We start from the raw sequence: 24,901 nt of genomic DNA, 5'->3' as shown, positions 1-24,901 counted from the left end.
TTCAGAGGGACGGTTGTGACCTGGAATGCAGCAGGCACTTTGCAAATACTCTCCGAGCTCTGTCCTTGAAGGGCTGTAACTGTTTGAACAGTGCTGGGGTGCCTTGCAATTAAAATGGGAAAGCTGCAGTCCTGGCTGTGGAGAGCTCTCAAGTGCAGGACTTTGATGGCTGAAACTTTTTTTTTTCCTGGAGGAGGTGTTACAGATCTGTTTTAAGGAAACAAAAAGTTCCTGTGTGCACTGTGCTCCCCCCAGGAGGTGTTAAGTGTGTGCAGTGTTTTGAGAGGTTTGCTTTCTCTCAGGAATTGTTTGCTGGGATAAGACCTGCATTCCTCTGGTTGCGGGAGTGGGGATGTGCTCCTTGCCCAGTGGCCCAGGACTGGGAGTCATTCCTGACTGTAAATCTCTGCCTGTTTGTCTCCATGCTGAGTGACAGATGTGTTTCTGTCTGTCTCCATTTCGAGACAAACTTTTAGGTCTGTTGCTGTGAGATAGATCACCCCTCAACCATCTCAGTTTGTAAATAGTCAGCTCTTACAGGCCTGAATTGTAGTTAGGCCAGAATAAAACTGTGTTATATATTTTTAGTTTTAAGGCTTATTACATATCTCAAAGTTTCAAGCTGGGAAAGGGAAATCCTACTGGCCTGCTGCTGCTGATGCTTCCAGAGGTGTTGCTGGCAGTCTCATTAAGTTCCACTGCCCAGGAACTGTTGCTGTTTTTTTCATGACTTATTTTGATACTTACATTATGAAACTGAAAATATTTTGGTTGCAGAGCTGTTGAGGTTGTTACCTCATGTTTATGCTCTGTAGAGAATAGGATGGCTGGCTTGGTTACTGACAAAAGAATTGGTGAAGACCCAAACAGTGTGTGCAGAAGTTCAGCCTCACCCTCCATGGGCATCACTCATAAAGGGGCTTTGGCCATATTGTGTTCCTGGAGCTCACAATTCAACGCACTTTGAGACATGAGAATTCTATTTTATGCCTTAGTAGATGGATATTTGATATTCTAGTGATTGTTTATGCTCTTAACACATATGAAGTTGGTTGCATTTGTTCTGCTGAGGCAACCTGCTAAAGCTCACCTCTAACACAAGAGTAGAAGGGTCCTTCCTCAGGAGAATGTGAGTGTGTGGAGGAACCGAGGTGAAAGGGGAGGGCTAAATATAGCCATTTCCTGCAGAACTTATCTGCTTTTGAGGCCGGCTCTCCAAATGGAACTTATGTCTTCCAAGCCCTCAGAGAGGGTAGGAAGAGAACATGGGCGGGGGAAAGAACACCAGTGGGGTGTTGTGGGTGGGTTGTGTTTGTGGTTTTTGTTTTTTCCAGCCAGCTGGTACTCTGAAGTCATGCTTAAATTTAATGAAAGCCTGATGCTAAAATAGGATCTAGGGACAGCCGTTGTAAAATAATTAGGCAACCGTTCAGCCCCCTTGTCCCTGCCAAAAAAAAGGCTGCTTGAATTCATTTACAGTCTTGGTATTGGAACTCTCAAATGGGCATCCTGATATCTGATTCTGTGTATAAACAGGTTATAAACCTGCCTCACTCACCTGTGCAGCTGTCGAGCTACAGCAGGTTGCAGAGGTGGTGCTGAACGCGGTGATTTCTGAGTGCCTCTGTGGATGAGGATTCACCATGTCATGGGGGGGTGGCAGGCTGGCCTTGACCAGGGTGTGTTAGGGGGTGGATTAGTTGCTTTAGGACCTGAGGGTAGTCAAGACTGAGACAGTTTAAGAGCACCTTAGTTACAGAGGTAAATGACACTGTCAAAAAGCTCACCTTTTGAACTCTGCTGCCATAGGTTCTGTGGCCACGTGTTGAGGGCATAAGATATTTATATGCTGTACCTACCTGTACATGTCTGTAAAGTGAGGAATAATGATGTTTCCCAGAAGTGTTGGAAAGCTGACTTCGCATGGGTTTATGAAGTATTTTGGGATCATGAATTTATAAAACGTTGTTGACTGTGAAATGTGTGGAATTCCATGGAAATGCTTTCAAGAAATTCCTTTTTTTCCCCACTATGTTTGCAGCCAAAACACAATTTTAGAGTAATGCTTTCAAAGGCATAGAAGTCCAGACAAATAGGAGTAAGTGGTTTTAGTGAAGTAGTTCTCTGTGTTACACTGGACCATGAGCATGCATGTGACCCACCCTCAGGTGAGGTTAACATGTGCTGTTGTGGAATTGTGTGTGTGCAGTCAGTGCTCACAGGTTCCAGTTTCAGAGGGATTTGCATCTGTACCTTGCTGGTGTTCAGAACATGCTCTCAAAGTTCTCTCACAACAAGATCCACAGAGAAGGCACTGTGGTTATAAAGTAGCGTTGGACTCTGTGGGATGCTGTTTGCTGGAAGGAACATGAGGAGTGTGCCTGCATTCCTAGTGAAATAAGTAGGCACTATTCCTGCCTGTGGAAGGGAGCAGCGCTGCAGCGTGGAGGGGCCGGGGCTCTGCTGGCAGCTCAGGTGTTCCCCCGCCAGGCCAGAGCTGACCTCGTGATTCATCTGAGCTGAATAGTCACCATCAGGTGCTGCATCACAGTCTGCCAGGTAGGGTAGGTCCTCTCTGGCAGGGTTCCTTTGATGTGCTCTGCCCTTTCATGCTGTGGGTGCCTCGCCTTGCTGGCTGTCCCAGCGCTGGCCCTGCCTGTCCCACCCTGCTGTGCTGGGCAGTGTGCTGGGGGCCAGAGCCTCTTGGACACGAGACTGCCCAGCTCTGGGCAGAACGTGCTCTGCATTCCTTGTGCCTGCAGATCGGTGTGCCATCAGCTCCGAAACACCTGAGAAGCCCCCAGATCAAGGCCCCTTATCTCAAGTGCTGGAATTCAGTTTGAGTACAAAGATGGTGTAAGTCCCTGATCCATTGGGATCATCATTGTCCTTCAGCTCCACAGTTTCTTCACGCCCGGGACCTGTTTTAGTTTTACATGCAGTTGGCTCAGCCTTGTTCTGCAAGGCTGTGTGAGGTGGTGTGGATGCAGTGTGTGTAAGTAACTGACTCCTGCTAAGGGAAGAAGTGCCTGAAAGGAAATACTGTAGAGGTCGTAAAGTCACAATTGACATGTGAGTAAATGGGAAGTGATGATCTTACATAATTTCTTATGATGTAAGAAAGGGGTTATACCGTGTGTAGTCAGTAATCGGCAGCTGTAAAACTGAAACTTACAGTTTTTGCCTGTTTAAGCCAGAGACTGATTGTAGTGGGACATTCGGGAGACTTATTCTTCTTTTAAGAAATAATTGGATCTCATGGTAGGCCTGTAGGGAGCCAGTAAATGCAGTAGTTCAGATGCAGGTTTGGGCTTGGGAATTTATCTCCATCTGGGAAGTATGGGGTCAGGGGCAGAGGAGGATGGGAGAACGACCTTTGCATGCTGTGTCCTCACGCTTCTTCCTAAGCGTCTGTTCCTGGCCTCTTTTGGGGTCAGGTTATTGCTGAGTGAGGTGTGTGTGGCGGTGTTTGTTGCTCCTGTTGGTGTGCAGAGGCAGCTCAGCAGTTGGTTGCCCCCAGAAGTCCTGTTGTCAGTGGATCTCCCTTCCTGGCAGGCTCAGATGAAGTCACTGTTCCCTGCTCATGGTGCTTCTATGAAGATGCATCGGGAAGTGCCTGGAGCTTGCTGTGGAGTAACTCCACTCTGCTTTAGGAAAAGGAAGGCTCCAGCTTGGTTAAGAAAAGCTTATTAAAACAGAAGACCTCCAGTTAAGTGATTGTCCAAGGCAGACTTTGGAATCATTTGCCATGTCTGAAATGACCAGAGATGGAGGTAGGAGATGGTGAGGGGGAACACCAAGGGCTGTTATCTGGGCCTTTCTACAGAAGAGGTGATGCTGCAACCCTTAACCATCTGTCCTGAGCCCCTGGAACATTCCTTCCCGGCACGCTGAAGCCACAGATGACCCTCAGTTGAGTGGAAACTGGTAGGAGGGCTTGTTCCTGGTCTTACAGAGAGCAGTTGTAGCGAGTTGTGCTCACTGGAGGTCGGGCCTTTCTTGTTCTGACTGCAAGCCTTACCTCTGCTAATGAGCTGCAGAAGAGAGGCCAACAAACACCTCTTCTAATTGCAGGTCTGCTGTTTGCCTGGCAGGGATCCGGTGACAGCAGGAGCGGGCTGGCAGCCCTGCCAGCCGCCTTTGGCTGGGCGGATAGCTCGCAGGCTAGAAGTGGCTTCCCTTTGAAGTCCTGGAAGCTGCTGATCCCTGCTTTCAGGAGTCTGTGTGCCTCAGCAGGCCCCTCCAACCCTCCCCTCGAATGGCCTGGGGTTCCTGGCGCAGCGGTTTGAGGCGGTTGGGGCTGTGGTTGCGCAAACCTTTTTGCTGGCTACTAATGCCAGGGGAGTAAGTAGTCCTGCTTCTCCCTCTCCGTGTGCTGTTCCTTCCCCTGTTCAGGCATCTCTGGCCATGTGGTGCACTGGATAAGGTGTTAATTTGGTTAAAACTTAGTCTGTCTTTGCCAGATTAGTTCTAACCCAGGTTAATTCCCGGTTTGTTTTCTTGTGCTGGTGCTAAGGAGGGATCTGCGAGGGTACGAGTGGCTGGGCAGACACAGAGGATGCTGTGCTACCTCGGTGTGTTTGTGAAAACTGTTGCCTTGCTTGAGTTCCTTGTGGGAGTATTGAGTTTGGGTTTTTAGGGTGCCTTGGCCTGGTTTGTCTGTGCCAGAGTGGACCTGCTGTGCTCTGCTCCCCAGGGAGAGTTCCTGCAGGTTTCCTTGCTGCCGGCTTGCTCTTGGCCTTGGCTGTGGCCTCACTGTGTGCTTGGACACAGGTTTTTGGAAGTCCCACATGCCTGCCTGCCCTCCCTTCTCTGCTGGACAATGGCCAGTCTGTCCCCTGAGCTGGTGGCCAGCAGTGGCCAGCCTGTCCCCCAAGCTGCTGCACGGTGCCAGAGCTGCCCCATGTTACTCATCCCTCAGGGGTGGTGATGTCCTGTGTTGTCAGGTGGTGTGGAATGGGAGGCAGAAGAGATGAGAGCGAAATCTCCCTAGGAACAAATGTAAAATTAAACAAAATGCGTGTTTGTATTAGTCAGCCTAAACCAGACTGTGCTATTTAGGGCTCTCCACTGCAATAAACTTGTCTCTTGTGTTTGTGTGGGTGGACTGCAACAATTAAGTCATTTTAAGTCTGAATCTTAGAAGAGAAAACAAAATCAAAAGATAATGGTTTGGTTTAAGAGAATATTAATTGTATCATGTTACATTAAAATACTCTTATGTTAGAGAAAAGATAGGTGATGCCTTGCAGGTTGGTTATTGGTAAAAGTCATGTCCATGCTGCACATTGAAACTCTTCTTGACTTCATAAGGAGTGATATCTTTTGGGTTTTTTAATCCATTAAATCCTTTCCTGCTACTGGAGAGTAGCTGCCTACTGCAACTGCAGTTGTAGCTGTGGGGTAGCAGCCTGCTAAAACATCACCTTTGATGGCATGGGCTGGGCAAATCCCAGGCTGGAGGAAAATTTGGCAATGGAGTTCATATGGCAGGCAATCTTGAAGTACTATACTGTGTGCTACTCCTTATTTTCCATTGTCAGAATGAAAACTTGTGTAGCTTGTAGTGCACTAGTCTGAGTATTAAATTAGCTAATTCATATCTCCTAGGAGTGGAATTACAACAAGTTGCGCATTTTTTAAAAAAGGCTATTTTCAATTTGGTTTTTAAATACTGACTCAAATGATAAGGAAAAGTATTTTAGATGTACTCTTAACTCATGAAAAAGTGCTGACGCTTGTGAATTTTAAAAAAAACCACAACAAAACAGAGGAGGGATGTGTGTACTCTTGGCGATTTTGATTACAATAGAAAAATAAAGCAAATATTTTGAAAACTCAGGAAATTATTTTCCAGACATTTATTCTTATGTACTGAGCATTCATCTAAGTAATTTTTATTCCACTTGACCTTTATTTTTGGATTGAGTTGCAAAACCTGTGTGCATCCTGGGTCTAAATGAAACGATGATGAAAAATGCCACGCAAGCATCTTTTTACTCCACCTATTTTCCCTCTCGGGGTGACTACGTGTAAATGTGGTCTGGGACCATCTCTGCTTCTCTTGGTTTGGGAGCTGTCCTCCCTGCAGGGGTAGCACAGGGTCTGTCTTTGATGTCGTGTTCCTCTCTCTGGCAGAACCTTGTTGCTCGGCTGGGCAGCCCTTTGTGCCCATCCCAGCTCACAGACGCCCGTCTGGGAGAGCAGAGGTACGTCTTTGTGGTTAGGATGAAGGTTAAATCATTGGAGTGTTGGCTTTCCTCCAGCTTCTTTGCATAATTTGAACCCGTCTGTGTCCAGAAAGAAACATTCAAGTTATTTCAAGTGGCTGGGGTGGCAGACAGAGCTCCTGTAGCAGCCTGCAACCCGTGCAGCGCGTGGGCCGTGTCGCCTCCCCGGTCCCCGCGTCGCGCGCGAAGGCGCAGCTGGGACGTGGCCGGCGCCTGCCTTGGCCTTTCCTCCGTGGCCCTTCTCAGGGATCCTGCCTTTCCTTGGCTTTTGCTGTCAGGCCTGTGCACTTCTTCAATTCTTGAACGACTCTTTGGCTTGGCTTTTGCTCTCCCTTAACCTCACGTTAGTTCGTTGTCGATTAGGCCTTTAGAAATGTGCCAGAAATGCCACGTAGACACTTCAGTGTGTTTGTGGACCTGGCATGTCTGCATCAACCTCCAGTAGAGAGTAATCTGAGTGACATGCCCCAGCTTGCCTAAACAATAGGGTGTTTTTTCTATCTTGGTTGTATGCGTTTTACACATTTGTAAGACTAATGTTGTACCTCTGAAGCAAACCTGGGCAAGGTCTGCAAAACCTGTTCTAAAATCTGAACCTATTTAGACCTTCCCTCCATACACCTTCCTTACAACATGTCATATTTTGAAGAATGAGTGAATCAATATGACTGTTCCTAAATGATGGAAGTAAAAACCGAAGCACCATCAAAAGGCTGTTTGAAAGAAACACGGTATTTCCATGCCTGGTGCAAAAGTGGCGTATTTTAACGACTGGAAAAGACTTTAACTTCATCTTTTTGTTTGGAATTTGTTCCTGGATGTTGTTTAGACATTCAAAGAAAACAGGTATTGGACTCTCATGTGAAAGAGCATCCAGGATTTGGAGGGAACTTTTTCTAGTTTCTCCATTAGGAAGGTCAAAATACCATGCAGTGAGGAGCCAGAACACCCAACTGGCTTTTGAAGCTTGGTTTTCTTACGCAGTTCCTGGAGTCTCTGGTGAGGAATTGCTGTTCCCGAGGCTGCAGTGCAGTTTTACACCTTCCATGACAAAGGGTCTGCAAGGAGTAAAACCTACTTTATTTCCAGTCTGGGGATTTGTGAAACTTTGACGTGCAGCCCAATTATAGTCATGTTGGTTTAGTTCCCAAAGTGGATGCTCTTTATTCTAAGAGAGACCCTCCTTCATGCAATGAGGAGTATTGAAGGCCCTGAAGTGTTAGCATTTGAATGGTTTTGGCTTAGCTTTAAAATAAGTATCTACTGGATATGGAACTCTGGGGAGTGGACTAAAGCAAATGGAGTAGGTGAATTAACTGGAAGTTTTTCCGCAAGGCTGGGTTCACAGAGCCACAGCACAGCAACACAGCGGCAGATGGACGCAGAAGAAAGGGATCTTGAGAGCTTGCTTGTGTTTTGAGGCTGTTCTCAAGTGAAGTAGGTGCAATTCAGAGGCTGCTGTTCCTCTGCACAGAGTCCCCTGGTCACTGTTCCTGCTCTGCAGCGTCCGTCCTTGTGTGGCTGGAGTGAGTGCCTGTGCTGTCTCCTCAAGGAAACAGCTTTCTTCAAGCTTTGGAAGGACTGTGATGTTTGTCTCCTGGTGCCTGATGGTTCTTTTCAGACCTGGGTGAAAATATCAACAGATACCCTCCTCGAAGAGGGAGATTCATGATTTTTCCTGGCTGTGATGGAAATCTGGAAAGAGAAGCAAGTGCTCTTCTTCAGGGATGTGTGTGCCACAGGAAAACCAAGCTAGACAAACTGATAAGCCCTCGTTCTTCTGGGGAGGGGAGGAGCACCACTCGTGGCTTTTGCCTGCCTTCTGGTAGGAATTCAGGTGCCTGTGAACTGACTGTGGCACTGGGGCCACATGGTTTAGGGGGTGAAGAACCACTGTGCTGGAAGTGAAGGTGGTCTCTGCTGTCAGGTCTCCTAAAGGAGCCTTCTGGGAACCGAGATGGAGTTTGGCTCTCGTTACAGATACAAGTGACTGGGGGGGGTGGGGAAAGAGGGACACTCAGGGAGGCTCTGTGGGACTCGGGTGTCACCGTGAGAGGAGGCAGTGGCACAGGGCCAGGCATGTGGCAAAGTGTCCCTACCAGAGTAAGTTATTGCTTGTCAGCTGTTAATTGGTGCTGTTCCCTCTGCACACGCTTCGTGTTCCAAGTGTGAGCAAAGCAGGGGCCAGCAAGCCCTCGGTGAGGTTTGGGGTGGTTTGCTGGGCAGTCTGTGTCCTGCGGTGGTACCCTGGCATGGGGGGAAGGTCCTTGCTGGCAAGTCAATAGAGATGTGATGGCAGAGGATTGCGTGTTTGGCTTGGGATTGTCTCACCCGAGCAGTTCCCAGTGGCACGTGTGACGTCTCTCAGGGTGGGGACTGTGGTTTTTAAGAGCTTTCCCTTGGTGGGAGGTGTGAGGGCAGCACTGCAGGGCACGGGGGCTGGAGACCTCACCCTCCCTTCTTAGGCTGCACTGGCAGGGACCCTCTGCAGGGGGACTGCGGGGTCCCCCAGGGGAGTAGGGCTCGGGCAGCAGAAAGTGAGTGTGCATAGAAAAGGTTCTTTCTGGAACACTGTCCAGTGTGACCACGAAGGGAAATAAACCCAACCCAAAGCTGCAAACAGCAGTGATGTGTAGGCTGTAAGTGAAGTCTCTGAGGGGTTGGTATGCAAGCAGTGGGAAAGGATACCAATGTGGGGGTTTTCCTCAAAGTTCTGAAATGTTCTTCCAAAAATCTTAAGGCTTTTTTTGACAGGATTGATCTTGTTTCGGTTCCACAGGTGTGTTGGGTTGTATGGGAATGAGGGATTCTTCTGAAATTGAGTTTATAATGGCATATTAATTAAAAAATTAATGTTGGACAAGCCAGAAATGTCTGATTTAACACTGGCGTATCACAATTGTATGAAAGGTGTCTGTAAGTGTGTTAGCTGTCAGCATGGTGCAGCTTACAGGTTTTACCCAACTTGTTCTTAGGGTCACAGACCCTCTGCAGGCACCTGTGGTCCTAACAGCTGAAGGAAAAAGGTGCTTAATGTGTTATCGTCTTTTTGGGTGATAATTATGGGTCAAGAGGCCACAGTAGCTACTGTGTCAAGAAGCAAACCCAGGCCAAAGGAAATAGGCTTTTCTGGCCTGCTGTGAGTTACAGCTTAGCATGAAGGTGGGTTTGCTATGCAGTATGTGATCGGTTCCCTGAGGCACCAAGAGAATATTTGAGTATCTGATGATGTTTAAGGGAGATTCTGTTGATTCTCTGATCTTGAAAGGCCACTTCCTTACAAAGCAAGCAAACAAAAATACTCGCAGAAAAAGCTGTCTTTTAAAGTAATTTAAAATGCTTAAATAAAATAAATGAACATGGCAAATATTTGCTACGTGAAACATGCAAAAAAAAAAAAAAGTAGCATTTGATTTTACTCTGAATTGAGTTAAAAACTAGCAAGCTAAAACTTGGGCCTCTGTGGAAGGATTTGAGGAAATAATGAGATTTGCAGGGCTGAGCTGACCCTCCCTGGAGCCAGGCCGAGGTCCTGCAGAAATAGGCGGCACCTTTGCGGTTGTGCGTCTGGAGTATAAAAGTTAAAATTACCCTAAATGGCTGAACTGTTTTGGGTTTAATTTAATTTGTGTTTTTGTTTGCTTGTTATAAAACCCCCCAGTAAATGCTAAATAAAGTTTGTTAAACGCTCGCCCCAGCTGCTTAATGAGAAGAGTTTAAAGGTGATTGAACACTCCCTCCTGGTCTAAGACCCGGCAGAGATTTGTAAAGAGTGTTTCAGGTCTTCCTGAAACTTCAGGTGTGGGATGGTGGAGGCTGTTTACTGGGGCTCCTGAGAGCAGCAAAGCCTGACTCCACTTGATCCAAGAGCTGAGAAACAGGGTGGTCTTTTCTCCTCCCACCCAGGCCACCCAGCCAAGCTCACCTGGCTGACTTTGGCCAGGTCAGTTCAACAGCCACACGTCCTGTGTCCTTGGGCTTTACTAGCAGAAGGCTCTGATAATTTTTCTTCTGTAATTAGCACAATCAGGCCATTGTAGACCTGTTTTCCAATTAAAAATAAACTCAGAAATATACTATTTGTAAAAGTAAATAATAATAATAATAATAATATATTGCTTTTTGTAAAAAAACTGGAAACCTGGGTTCCTGGGTGCTGGAGTAGAGGGACGGAGAAGGAAGTGGTCTTTAAAGCCTGTATTAAGTTAGTCTTAATATGTTCATTTGTGTTGAACTGTAATTAAACCTTTCTTAAAAAAGAACAAAAAATAAGTACAAAATCATGCATGAAATGAGTTATTTAAATTGTACTCAACTTTCTAATTAAAATCACCTTGATCAGCTTTTGAGCATTTAAATACACAGCAAAACCTGAAATGAATATTCCACCCGTGGAGATGTAAAATGCTGTTTTGAAAATTTCAGAAAACTAGTTAAAATTCCAAATGTGTGGGTTGGGGGCTTTGGGGGGGGATTTTTTGGTTTGTTTGTTTTAAAACTTGAATTTTGCTTAGCTTGTCTCTGAATCATTATGCTCACACAATTACTCAGTAGGGTTTATTTTGCATTTCTGTAGCTATTTTTTTCCTGGTATTAGTCCAGTGAAACTTCCATCCCGAGTGCAGAGTTCCTGCTCAAGTGAAGTGACTGCAGCAAAAGGCAAGTGTGGTGTACCCGCTGTTGGGTGTTCATCCTGGGGATTTATCCAGCCTCAGCTGGGAAGGGTTGGGGCTGTGAAGTGCTTTGAAATTATGTCACTGTCATTTTGTGCCTTCCCAAGATTAAGGCTTTGGATTTGAGGGAGGAGGCAGGAGAAAGGGGGTGAAGATGGAGTGAGGGCTTAAAGCAGCGTGGAAGGTCCAGAGAAACCTTTACCCTCAATAAGAACACTTCTCTAATGGCAGCACAGCATCACACAGCCCCTGCAGCTGTGTGCAGGGAACTGGAGCCGTGTAGGAAGGATGAAATACTCCATGTAGTGCTGAAATCATTTTGTGTGGCGTTCCTTGCCAGGAGCAGCTTGTGCAGCCTGGCTGGATTTTCGGGTGGCCAGGGATTGCTTTTTCCTGGGGAGCCGTGCAGACCTGCAGAGAGCCCTGGCTCGTCCAGCCCTCCCCAGAGTTGCTAGTTTGGCAACTCTGCCCCTGGGAAGTTTGCCACAGAGTTATTTTGAAGCTGTTTAATTTCTTTGCAGCCCTGCTTGTGGGAACTCGGTGCTTTTGGGTTTGTTCCGTGGCTTGCTTTGTCTGCCCTGAGCTGGTGCTGCTGGTGCTCGTGTCACGGTGCAGTGACAGCTCAGCCTTTTGCAGAGGTGACAACAGAGCTGCTCAAACATCTCCTGCCCCCTCCTCCCCACCTGGTGGCAGGTGAGCAGAGCCTTCGTGTTACAGTCAAATACAGACCATGGAGCAGAGTCTTTGTTCGGAATTCATGTTCCCACCAGTTGCAGGCAAGACCTCTCTTATGCTTCGGGCTTGTGGTGCTGATAGGAGACTGTCCTGCCTCTGGTTGTATGGAGGTGAGACAGGGGCAGGACTCCAGGAGAACACAATTCTGCGTGCAGAAGGGAGATGAAGGGTTTATTGCTGCTGGAGGAGAGCTGAGAGGTAATGTACAGCTGCAGGTCCAGAAATAGGTGTTCCTCTGAGCAGCTGCAGGCAAGAAGTCATCTCATCAGAGTTCTGAGCTAAAGGTCTGTCGTTGTAGTTGTTTCTTGCAGCAGTGTGTTTGTATCTGTGGGCCAGTGTTAACCAGTGTCCAGCAGCCCTTGTCTTCACCAAGCCCCAGACACCGTGTTGTTGGATGTTCGGTGCCACTGCTGGAGATCACAGCTCACTGGCACCCTGACTGTGCCCCTCAGAACCCAGCAGGAACAAGGGAACAAACAAGCTGTTGACCCCAGATGGAATTTAGTTATAAAAGCTATTTTTTAAGAAATGACCAAAAAAAGAAAGGTGACAATTTTTGAGAATCATGTGCTATGTAGTAGATGAGAAATTCTTCTAGTGCAGAAGACAGCTGGAGAGAAGGTGGCAGAAGGAGAGTGCCTGGACTGGAAGGTACATGTGAAGGTGAAGGAAGGGGGGATTCCAGAGAATGGAGTGAAAATAATTGCTTTGAGGGACTTGGAGCGAGTGGAAGGGAACATACAAAGAGGAGGAATCAAAGTACTTGGTTAAGTGGTTTGTGCCATGTAGGTAGCTACATTTCGGTTTCCTGCATGGTCATGAACTGGGTATTGAGAGAATGCTGCAGTGCTCTTCGAATTCAGGGAAATCCTAGGCATGGCAGATTTTGTTTGACTGCATAAATGGTTCTTCATGGGAAACAAACCTGACCAGCAACCAGGTTCACGCGGTAGTGGTTCACTGGTTTAGTTTCAAACTCTGCTAGCCCAAGTCATGATTATCCTTGCTCTGGGAAACCGTGAGGAGTGTCCCAAAATGGCAAGCAGGACGAGCAGGAAGTCCACCCAGTGGGACAGTTCAGCCTGGAGCTCTGGTCCGAAGGAATGCAGTCTTGTCCGTGTCTGCGGTGACCGTTCCCAGGCACGGGGCAGTGACTGCTGCACACATCAGTAGGGGTGACTTTTGGTTTTACTGGCTCAAACTGTCAAGTGAGTTCATATTATTCAGTCAATTCTGGGAGTTTTGGAGATGATTTAGTAATTCCTGTTTTTTCAGCCAACTGACAGAAAAATGAAGTTTTAAAAGCATTGATAAAGGATTCATTTATTCAGCTCTGATCTGCTTGTTTGCTGGCAGTGCTCAGCTTCCTCTGGAGTGCCCGGCTGCTGAGGAGCAGGCTGGGGACCTGCAGGGACAGGGGCTGGGGGGACCGAGCCTCACTGCTGCCGAGTACCATTGCTGTGAGTTAATCCTGCTTTTCAGAGAGGAAATGGCTAATTCGTGAGTAGATGCCTTGGGAACAGGCAACAGCTGGGTGCAAAACAAAAATCTGCTAAAACATGAGTAATTTCTGAGTGGTGCAGAGAGGGTTTTTGTGTGTATTCAGCAGCAAATTACCATTTGAGCTTATGCTGCTGTTGCTTCCCTGGCGCTGGCATGCGCTGTGTGTTTGAACTGGTGGTCATTGCTATGAGACTGTCAAAGCACTGCTACAATGCGGGGGTTGGCTCTCTCTCCTTCCACTCCAACACGGGCCTGTTCCGTTCAACGAGAACTATTTTAATTGGGTTCCACTCTGTGTTATGTTAAAATCTGCTGCTAGATGCAGAAACCCGTGAGACATGTTTTGTTTGTTCCCGAAAACATACGCTTTATCCTGCTTTGGCCATTCAAATTGGTTTTACATGATTGTCAGCTGAAAATAATACTGCGATTGGCAGCAGCACGGCGGCTTCCTGCAGCCCGGGACTGGCACTGGGATAGCTCGTCCAGGGGGGCTGTGGGATGGAAATTCCTGCTCGGAGAGCAGTCATTGCTTAGCAGGCGGCAGCGTGTCCCTGGGGAAGGGCTGGCCCAGCATCCAGGCAGGCCTGGGCAGCTCCGGGTCCCGGGCCGTGGGTGATCCGGGACAGTGGAGCCGGGCCATGGTGGGGAACCTCTGGGCCACCATCACCCAGCTCCAGCTGTGCTCGGAGTGGGAGTTGTGCCGGGCTGCAGGCCAGCTGTGGGTGAGGCCGGGAGTGCCGGGCAGAGGCGGCACACGCGGGGGAGAGGAGGGAGAGCTTTGGTGGTGAGCTGGGAGTGCGTAACTGCAGTGGGATGGCTGGTTAGAAAATAACCAGTAGTCATGACTTCTGTTAATTAACTACTAAGAGTTAAATAAATGTTGTTGGAATAACTAGTCTGTGTTTATTTGGCACATCTTTCTCCAGCCAAGGCTGGTGCTAGTTGGTACATGCTCCACTGCTGAGCCTGTCTGCAGCGTGGTTTTATGTTTTCCTTCTGTATTGATTTTCATGATTCATTGACCATGATCTAAGCAAAAAGCACACTTAAATGACACTGGAGACAGCTGTCTGTTAAAGTAGGACCTTTATGTAGCCTGAAATGGCGCCAGGTTTTTTTTTCCATTAGTTTATCAAGTAACACACACCAGTAATATTCTTTGTTTCATTTCCTTTTCTAGGTCACTGATATGTCACCTCTCTTTTGTGTAAGAAGTGATGGTAAATTCTCACTTTCCTATTGGTTTTGCTTGTGTTATTTTTCTGATAATCCTTTTCGAGGTTATTTTGAAGTATATTTATAAGGAAGGGGCCTTACATTGTGTTTGGGAGTCTGTATGAAGGACTCGGTTTTTCTCCCAGTGGAGCTGTTTTGGAAGGCACATGTGGGAAGTTTGGATAAAAGCAGAAACATGTAAAGCTTGGGAAGCTGATGTGTAGCTTTTTCCAGTTTTAATCTGTCTCTCTTTGTATAGCAAACTGAAGTTCCAGATGTTGTTTTGGCTTGGAGATAGTGAATGAGGGAAAAATAAGCATTCTTAATGTTGACAGAGTCAGCCTGTCTGGGTCTGCGCTGACAGGAAGAGGGAGAGATAAAACCTTCATTAATGGTGTAGTGCTGCTGCAGAGCCAATGGAGCAGGGCCATGTCCCTGGAGAAGCAGCTCTGGACTGGCAGTGCCTGGTGCCAGCTGTGGGAGCGACAGCTGGAGCCATGATGGGACACTGAGCACTGATGTCCTGGGGAGCCCTGGGGCTGCTGGGCTGTGCAAACCCCCCCGGGTTTTAGTTCAGTGTTCATTCTCACCCCCTTTTCTCCTCCCCCCAACACACCTCTTGGAGTCCTGCTTGCCCTTGGTAGCTGACTTTGGGGGCTGCAGAGCTGTGGGGAAGGGCTGTTGGTCCAACATGCTTTTGGGGTCAGATGGCTCTGTGGCTCTAACCCACATTGGGGTTCTGTCCTGGAACACCAGTGGTGGGGTTCTGTCCTGGAGCACTGGTGGGGTTTTAGAAGCTCATCCCCCCGATGAGCTCTGTTTGTTGAGAGTTGCAGAGCAGTTTGGGCATGTTGTGTGCTGGATTTCTTCTGGAGGAGACTAAGCTGTGAGCTCTGTTCCTGGTGTGTCCCAAATGTGCTCCATCCTGAAACATGGGTGTTGAGTTCTCAGCCTCTTCTGGGCAGCTTGAAGCCATATGTGGTAGTACCTTCCACTGAAGGGGCCAGGCTCAATCCCTTCTGAACTAAGAGGGTTGAAACAATTGTTAGGATAACAGTGGTGTCCAGGAATGGAATTTCCTGGGCTAGTCCATAGGTTGTATGTATAATAGTCTATCCATTTTCCATGTTATATTAAATACATAAATATGCCATGACCTGTGTCTCTTTCAGACCTGTTCCTCCTGTCAGACTTATTTCTAACATGTATGAGCAGTTTATTTTTAAATAATTGCTGCAGTTCTGCTGATTTCCTCCTTAATCTTTTCTTTTTCCCTTTCTCCATTGTTGGGTCTAGGCAGTAGCAGTTTCTGGTCAGTGGCCTGTCCCCACGCCTGTCCCTTCCCGCGTGGTGTGGTGTCCTTCAGGCTTTCTGGCCGTGCTGAGCAGTTCTGGTGAGAATGCTCAGTTCACTTGCCTTGATACTGGAAAGCTAAGAGTGAGTAGTGCTGACACTCCCTCATCTGAGGGACAGAGGAGCTGAGCTGCTGCAGCCCCTCTGGTATCTGAAACCTTGTCTGTTCACTGGTTGGAGTTGCGATAAATGTCCCGTCAGTTTGTGCAGGTTTTTGGAACAAGGGACCAGGTGGGAGGGGAGCTGGTGTGTGTTGGTGTAGCGGGGTAAGGGATCCTTGGAGTATGTGCAGTGCTGGCCTGATGGACACGGGTGTGAGCATAGGCCAGGATTGGAGCGGTTTAACCCTTTGTGCCTTGTTTTTGCCCCAGAGCTGGGGGTACCTGCCTGGAGCAGCTGCCTGACCAGCTGTGGTCGTGTACACATTGCCTGATGCCCCAGAAACACTGTCCTTAGGAATCCCACTGGACTGGGCTGTGGGAGACGCTTCAGAGTAAAGGGGCTGTGGCATGTTTGCTGGAGGAAGATGCAGAAAGGGAATCTGGGTGTAGGAGACTGCTGCTGCCTACCTTTGTGCTGCTCACATTCCTGCTCGGCTGCCTGCAGGCAGCACTGGGGTGTCTTGCTCATGTGGTTCGTGACTCAAGCCAAGCCCAGATGTTTTCATGCCCAGTCTGGCCTATATTCTGAGAATAATTTTGGATGCCTCAGTCCATTTTATTGTGGTTTCCTTAATGTCTGGTCCAGCTGAAGTTAAGATGATTCCTGGCCTGATTGAATGCTGAGGCAGACATGGCAGCTCCCGCTTTCTCTCTGCAGCTGTGTTCCTGCTAACTGCAGAGCACTCAGAACTGGAGCCACATTGGTGGGAACCTGGGCTTGGGTTTTGATGCTGCTTTTCTTTGAGTGGAAACTTTCGCAGCGTGAAACTCAGAAGAGTCTGTCTTGTGTCCAGGAGAAGGTCGAAAACGCGACAGGTTCCTGTGGAGACAGATCTGGCCTTGCTGACCAACCTGGCTTTCCATTCCCACTGAGCAGTGACAGGGAGTTGTAGACCTGTATGTACCGACTGTTGGACCTTTCCATCAGCGCATCTGGCTGGCAGGCTGGTGACAATTACTGTGCAGCATATCCAAAATTTATTTCCTCGTGCCTTTGACAGCGCTTTTTGCCCTTTTGTAGGAACAGTTTGTATTTGTTATTTTTTATTTGTGGGAAGTACAGTCACTCCTTTAACTTGTATGTTCTCCTCTCAGAGGAAAATGGCTTCATGCCGAATACTTCCCAAAAAGCGGTGTGGTCACCTGCTCTGTGTGAACAGGTGCTGTGTTGTGTCCTGTTGGAATGGTCTCTTGCTCCATTGCTGCCCAGGAGCAAGGAGAGCTGTTGGCCCAAAGCATATTTGGGCGCTTCTTTTTTTCAGGAGCAGTTGGTGAGGTTGTCTTTGACTCACTGTCTTCTGTGTGTGACATGAATGGTCATGGCTGGACCCTGCATGTGGAGATGTTGAACCTTGGAAATGGCCAGTGGATGTATGTCATGAGCTCACTTTAATCACAGGAGTGTGGCCCTGTTTCTACCTGATGATGGGTGCGTTGCTCTGGGGCAGTTTGTGTGGAGATCCAAAGCCAGCCTGGTCTGTAAAGAGAACTTTAACTGGCCTCGTGCTTCACTCTGCAGCTCAGTGTGTGCAAGGTCAGCCACGGGAATTTAGTGTTAAATAGGGACGAGATTGGCTGCTTCTGGCATCTCTAGAGTTTGAAAGCATACAGCTAAATAGGTGGAAAGGGAGCACTTGAAGCAACTCTGGAAAGAAGTGTCAGAATTGTGTATAATTGGGATAAATTTGGCATTGGGAGAGGTGCCAAGGTGCCCAATGATTTGACTGAGTGGTGCATAGCAGGGCAGTGATGGACACTGGTTGGGACCGTGACAGGGGAGCTCCAGTACCAGGGGGACATAGGGTGGCCCCTTTGCCTGAGGGGTTTAGACACTGCTAAAACAGCAACTAAGAAATGCCAGGACAGAGTGATTTGGAAAGATTTGGAGCTGTTTTAGCATGCAGGCTTGAATGTTAGCTGGATCAGTGTCCCAGGTGAGCCTGTCACAGGTAAGACGTGAGCAGAACAGAGACCTGTTGTGGAGCCTTGCGAAGCCTCAGGTGAGAAAGGGGGACAGCTTGCAGGATGCCTGGAGAGACCTGGAGCAGAGCAAGGGAGAGGATCCTGGTGGAGGGAGAGATCAGACCAAAGCTGTGGTGGAAGCTGCAGCACTTTGAGGTTAATTGTGGCAATGGATTTGCCATATGCAGGATGGAAAAAGTCCTGTCGGAGATGGACTGGTGAGGAAAACAGCTCAAACATTATGGAGACAGAAGTTTTTACTGTGGTTTAAACATGTTTTCAAAATGGCTTTTTGTATTTTCTGCAGTGTCACTGTCACCCCCTGTGACACCCCCTGTGAAGGGCTATTGTCTCTCCTACAGAGTGTCCTGGGAAGGTGTCCTGAGGTGTTTCTCATTGGTCCCTTGTTAACCCCTTCCTATTGGCTGTTGACCCTTTACCTGATGTTTTTTTCTGTGTGACCCTGAACTTGTGATTGGTCCCCTTTGACCCTCCTGAAAGCCTTATAAACCCCAACCCCACAATAAACTTCCTCTTTCGTCCGTCCCTCTCTGGTGGTCCGTGTGTGCTCCTTGCGGGGTCGTTGGCCACGTGCAGTGGTGGGGGAAGAGCATTCACCTCGCAGGTAATGGGGCCAGCAGCCTAAGGCCTGGAGGTCTCCTCCATCCCACTAATCCATCGTAGTTAATATTGCTGGTGTGGGAAGAACAGAAATACCATCAGAAGGTTCTAGGTTGGAGAAAAGCCTCAGCTGGTCTTCCTCTTAGTGATGACTGCCCATCTGCTGTTTCTGGAATTCATGAGGCTTGTACAGAGCCTCCAGACAGCCTGCTCTGGAGTGTCCCGTTTCATAGTGCCAGTGGAGGACGGGAGGCTGTGGGCCACCGTGGCTGTAATAGAACCTGGGTTTGTTTGTCCCTTGGATTTAAGAGCGGAATAATGCGGCTCTGGCCTGTCCAAACAGGCAAGACCAAACTTTAGAACAATACTGCTGAAATTCTGTGGTGGTCTAATATAATCTCTGAAGAATTTGACTTTCTCGTGTGGCAGGGTGTTTCCTCTTTCTTGGGATTGCTACTTGTATTCAGCTTTTTGGACTCCACGGTAATAGTTAATGAAAGATTCTGCTGTGAGGAAAGGCTGTTCGGTGACTCGTGACTGTGGAGGGTCAGGAACTGCTGTTCTCAGTCCGATTGTTCTAAAAATATTGGTTAATTTTCTTTGGCTGGCCGAGGGTGGGAGCAGTTAAGCTGTAAGTGGCATGCAGAACAAACACCTGACTTTTCTGTGTCCCTTAACCTTTCCAACTTTGTAGCAGCCCATCACTCCTGAAGAATGCTGCTCTAATCCCAGTGTAATCGAGCAGTGAGTGGAGGTGTGAAGCCAGGCTCTCCTGAGCCCTGTCTCTCCTCGGTGCCCCTGCTGTGGTATGGTGTTCCTCTGCACCTCTAGTGCTCCTGTCCTGCTCAGGTTTACAGATTTATATATATATATATATATATATATATATATATAAATAGAAACCTACATGTATATTTATAGTATTTACAGCCTTGTAGCTGTGTTTGCTGTTGTTCTGCTGTTGTAGTATTCTGCAATGAAATAGATTAAAAAAAATGTTTTGGCTAATTTTTATCAGAATCCCCCAAGCTGCATTCAGGGTAGGGTGCTTGGGCTAAGGGGCATAAGTAGAGTATTCTGGTGGTGATGACCCTGTGAAAATGATTGTGGAGGTTCAGATTTACCCAGGCAGGCAGAACCCAGCTGGGATTATTGATGTGCAAATGAGGGTCCTCAGTGATGTCAAATACTGACACAGATGAGGGGTCTCCTGGGCAGTCCTGCAGTCCAGCAGCTCCTCCAGCTCACTCACAGAGCTCTGAGTGATCCCACTTGATAGTGTCAGGAGCTGTGAATAAAAAGCATTTGCACCTCTCTAGGTCCCTACAGGTGTGAAAACACAGTGAGACTTCAGGGAGACGCTCTTTATGAATGCATTTGTAGGAACTAGATGATATTGTTATCTTGCAGCAGGGCTTGTCACAGTGAGAGATGGTCTCTAAAGCTGTGCACATCATCAGACCTTGGCTTCTCTGAAACCCAGGGTGCAGAAAAGAGGGGAAAACCAGGGGGAAAAAAAGAGCTTCTTTGAGGAAAAACTAAGACTTTTGTTGGTGATACTGAAGACAAAGATTTGTTTTTGAAATGTTTGGTTTGTGTTGGCTGAAGTATTCCACAGAAACTTCAAACAGGCAAGCTCTATTATTTGAAAATGTTGCTTTTAGATTAGCAGTCAGTGGTCTCATGTAGACCATGACTTCAGCTGTCTTGGATTTTCCCTGAGATTGTAGTGCAGTTCTCCAGGAGAGTGTCACTGATTTGGGGAGCGGGGGGTGATGCAGCCCCTGCTGCTGCTGTCTGTCTGTCCTGCTGGTCCCCCTGGGGGACTGAGGGTGCATTTCCACTGTGGGGAGGTGGTGCTGGGGGACAAGACCCTGCTCAGGGTGATGGCAGCGAGCTGGGGCTGTGCCTGGGGGGGTAGTCGGGCACTGCTGCACCTTCCACTGGTCCAGAGGGGCTGTGGAACCACATCCCAGTAACACTGACTGGTGCTGTGCCAGAGTGTGCCCTTGCTGCCCACATGGGAGTGGGGCTCAGTGTTCCTGCCCATACTCCTTGTTTTTCCCCCCTGTCAGGACAGACCAGGATGCAATAGGAGCAGTGTGTGATTGGAATCCCAAAACCCCTGCAAGCTGTGAGTGTGTTCCTCCCTGAGCTTCTTCCTCACACACTGCACAGATAACATCTGTAATAAACACTGTAATGCTGGCTGGAGAAAAGTAGGCCAAGCTGGGAGAGGTAGGGTCTGAGTAAGTTAAAAGGAAGGTGCTGGTAGTGGGTGCATTTTGAGGTGGTGTAGTTATTTGAATTTTTTTACCTGAAGTAATCAGGAGCAGCTTTTACAGGCAATTCCTGATAATCTGTCAGTCGAAAATATTTGTGTTTGGGTCTTATTCACAGCTGCTGGTTAAATCCAGGTGTTCTGTTTCGATGACATTTGTATCTTCAGTGGCAGTTTTGTGCTGAGATCTGACAGTGCACTGAATTTGGAGAGCGAACCATTCCAGGGGGAAAGGTGCTGTGTCTGGCAGCTGGATGTGCAGGGGTGCTCCGCTTGCCTCCTGGGCCCAAGGCCCCAGCACAGATGAAGTCACCAGATGTTGATGGGGACTGTCCCTGCTCTGTGGGCAGTTGGAATGGCCTTGGCAGAGTGGTGCCCAACGTTGGCTGCAGCTGAGTTGTGTCTAAAAGCAAAAACGTCCGAGGAGCTTGGAAGCCGTGCACCGGAGTTTTTTTCCTGGCAGCTCTGGAATGCAGCATTCCCCCTCTGGTAGGAGCTGTCTGTGTGCCATGTGAGAATACCTGGGCAGCAAGGAAATGTGTGTAGCCTACTAAAATAACACCTTTGAGTATGTGTGAAATATGTGTGAAGCCACAATAATTCCCGTGTATCTCAGCGTCTGGAGCAGATTCCTGCGCGTCTTGTGTGAGGTGAAACCTGCACGCCTGAGTGTTCCTGGGATGGCTCAGGGACCTGCCAACCCCAGCCTGCTCCTGTGCTGTACACACCAAACCGTGTGTGCTGGTTCTCCGCACGTGTGGAATTGCACCCCTCACTTCCCAGTGCTCCCAGCGATGATGTGATCGCTGAGCCGTGCACAGTGACTAGGTGAGAGAGGGGTTTTGAGGGATGTTGCTGTGTGCAGGCTCTGCAGGGGAAAGCTGTTCCACGGGGCAGTGCTAATCCTTGATAGCTGCCTCCTGCAGCATTTATTTACCCACAGGGCAACAAATGATATGGAAAGATACACATGTGGCTTCAAAGGCACCAGGAAGTTGCAATATATATTGGGGTTTTCAGATCAATATGGAAGTGTCTGTGCTTGCTTCATTGTTGGTCTGCCAGCGATTGCCTCAGACACTGGTACTGATGCAATACCTGCACACAGCCCCAGCTTCACACCAGGGCCAGGGCTTTCTGTCTTCTGTGTCCTGCAACCACAGAGAAGTTCTGCTGCCCACGTGGAATCACTGGATGGTTTGAGTTGGAAAAGACCATCAGGTCCAACCATTCCCCCAGCACTGCCAAGGCCACTAACCCATGTCCCCAAGTACTACATCCACATGACTTTCACATCCTTCCAGGGGTGGGGACTCCAGGCCCTGGGCAGCCTGTGCCAAGGCTGGACAACCCTTTCTGTGAAGAAATTTTCCCAATATCCAACCTGGAATAACTTGAGGCTATTTCCATTTTTCCTGTCCCTTGTTCCCTGGGAGCACAGCCCGACTTCCCCCCGGCTCCCCCCTCCTGTCAGGGAGTTGCAGAGAGCAAGAAGGTCCCCCCTGAGCCTCCTTTTCCCAGGCTGAGCCCCCCCAGCTCCCTCAGCCCCTCCTGCTGCTCCAGCCCCTTCCCAGCTCCGTTCCCTTCCCTGGACACGCTCCAGCCCCTCCGTGCCTTTCTTGCCATGAGGGGCCCAGAACTGGACGCAGCCCTCGAGGGGCCTCCAGCAGTGCCCGGCACGGGGGACGGGCACTGCCCTGGGCCTGTGGCCAGTACTGACCAGGTGCCACTGGCCTCTTGCCCACCTGGGCACACCTGGCTCGTGTTCAGCTGCCCTCAACCAGCACCCCCAGAGCCTTTCCCACTGGCAGCTTTCCAGCCCCTCTGCCCCAGCCTGGAGCGATGCCTGGGGTGGTTGTGACCCAAGTGCGGGACTTGACACTTCTGGTTGAATAGACCATTGGCCTCAGCCCACATACAAGATCAGGAGTGCCCCTGCTCCCCAGCTGCCCTGCATGGGGAAGCTGGCAGTACTTTTGGTCTCTTTTTGTGTGTCCTGGGCCTTCAGCTGCTCTGCTGGTTCTCCAGGGGTTGCATGAGAGCCTCTGCCCTTCCCTCTGTTAAAGGAGAGGCTATGTGTGATCTGGCCTTCCCCACCCTGCTCAGGAAGGGGCTGGTGCTGCTTCTGGCTCGTTCCTTTGCCAAGGGAAGACTTTTTTCTCTCTCGGATAAGCGGTTGTGTTGTCCTTCTGTGTTGTTGTGTGTCTGTCCACCCCCCCCCCGCCACTGTGAGTGTTACTCGTGTGTTGTCCCATGCCAGGCCATTCTGCAGTTGGTGTGTCAGCTGGATCTGTGGGCTGGCAGCATGAGCAGTACATGGATCCATGCTAGCATGTGCCAGGAGGGAGAAAGAACAGGGGGTTATTTTTAAAAGTGACACTCATGCTCTGCTGCCTCTTTCTTGTCTTTTAAGAACCAAGGATTGGCTCTTGGGGAGCATGTCAGAACTACTGACCTCATCAGGAGGAACTTGCAGGACACTTTACATTGTGTAGTTTGGTGGTTTTGTTCTTGCTCAGCAGTGCTGTGATTTTGCTTTGTACATGAGGAGTGCAGGAGAACCAGTATCCCATGCTTGACTCTCTCTGTGTTTGTGGTCACTTTAATCCAAGGCATTCGGCCTTTCTGGGTGGCACTTTGGCACATTTTTGGAGCTGTAGTACATGGACGTGTGCCTAGTGCGCTTGCAGGTGGGTGCCAAATGGGGTTGGTGGCTGGCTTCCACCTTCTGAATTCTGGCAACCAAGTTTAGACCTTAAGAAAGGGCTGCCCAAGTTTGCTGCTCTCTCCACACAAGGAATGCCTTTGTGGGGCTGCTTGGGTGGGGGCTGGCAGCTCCTTTGTCTGAGCTTCAGTTAAAGAGAAAGCTGTGAAATAGTGCTTTTAAATGCACATTTCTCCTTCTAAAGACACAGCTGTTGGTGAATTAAGCTTGTGTGTGGCTGTTGTGGATGGCGGAACTGCTATCCAGTGTTATGGATGTTTTCTTTTGATAGGAATCTGGTGAGGTACATGCAAAATATGTGCAGCCCTTGGGCTCTTGGCAGGTGGCCACGGGGACTGTCAGCGATATCTGGGTGCTTCTGATCTCATCTGGGAAGTCTGAGCTGCTCTCATGGTTGGTGTTCCCATGTCTGTGTCCTATGGAGATGACAGCAGCCTTAAGTGTCTCCACTAATTGGGTCGCTCCGTCTGGCGCGGTCTGTGCTCTGTGTCAGGTTTGGTCTGTGCTCTGTGTTGAGGTCGTGGCACTGGGGACTAAAGGCCATTTCCCAGCAGCCTGTGCCTGCCCCTGTGGTGTTCTGGGTCGTCTGAACTCCTGGTTCTTCTCTGCCCTGTGGTTCTTGCAGCCATCCTGACTGTCCCACTTACGGTCTCCTTCACCTGCATTACTTTGGGCCACACAGGAATAGTTTGGCAGGAGACAGTTTTCTTAGGAAGAAAAGAGAGCAATATTGGCTGTGGAAGTGGAAGAGGCATTGGGTTTTGGGATGGGTTCTTCGGTGTTGGGACTGTATGAATAGGAACCATAAGAATTCTCTAGATTCTGGTACGTGAAGCAGTTGTGTGTCTGTCACGTTGGGTGTCCTCCCAGGCCTTACATCTGCCTTAGGACTGCCTTACTGTTTGTTGGGCTTCTGCAGCCAGGTTAAGTGATTCCTCCTTTGGAATTCAGAGGAGCAGATGCTGGCCTGCCCAGGAGCAAGGATCTCTTCCTTGCCTGCACTGCTTGCCAGGTTTGTTTGGAAATCTGGGAGCTGCCACTTTGAAAGGGACTTTTCCATCATGACCTATAGCAGGCTTCTGGTTTTCCAGTGATAATGTGCTTCTGTAGGAGGAAGTTAAACCTAAATGATCCTCTTTTTCCTGTATGTGGATGAAGCTCAGGCACTGTGTCCTGCCTCCAGCTCTGCCGTATAGCATCCAGTATTGGTGTGTTTGGAGCATGGCACGGGGTGCTGGGATCCCTGTGGGACAGAGCACATGGATCCCTGGGATCCCGGCATCCCTGTGGATGGAGCGTGGCAGGGAGTGCTGGGATTCTTGCATTGTGTGTGGAGCGGGTCAGGGAGCACTGGGATCCCTGTATCCCTGTTTGGAGCTCTGGGATCCTTGCCCGGGTTCCCAATGCCCTCTAGTGGCTGCTGCCGCTGGGCTGCGGTT

At 48.9% G+C, this 24,901-nt stretch overlaps 1 protein-coding gene across 5 annotated transcripts in view; it reads left to right on the top strand.

The window, feature by feature from the left end:
- The window catches only part of ACVR1 (activin A receptor type 1), a 69,606-nt gene that overhangs the window by 21,744 nt on the left and 22,961 nt on the right, over window positions 1-24,901 (top strand). The window contains exon 1 of one of the 5 annotated variants that reach the window (XM_017823770.1): window positions 4,318-4,344. The exons of 3 other annotated variants lie outside the window; for them this stretch is intronic. In XM_017823770.1, the coding sequence (XP_017679259.1) occupies window positions 4,334-4,344 (11 nt within the window). In that variant the 5' untranslated portion in view covers window positions 4,318-4,333. Of the gene's footprint in view, window positions 1-4,317; window positions 4,345-10,864; window positions 10,890-24,901 lie in introns of those variants that run through there. One more of the 5 variants, XM_017823772.1, reaches the window with a different exon arrangement.

Source organism: Lepidothrix coronata, unplaced genomic scaffold (assembly GCF_001604755.1).
Source record: "Lepidothrix coronata isolate B3197 unplaced genomic scaffold, Lepidothrix_coronata-1.0 Scaffold105, whole genome shotgun sequence".
NCBI lineage: Eukaryota > Metazoa > Chordata > Aves > Passeriformes > Pipridae > Lepidothrix > Lepidothrix coronata.
The sequence above is the reverse complement of the archived record's forward strand: the minus strand, read 5'-3'. Positions and strand labels throughout refer to the sequence as shown.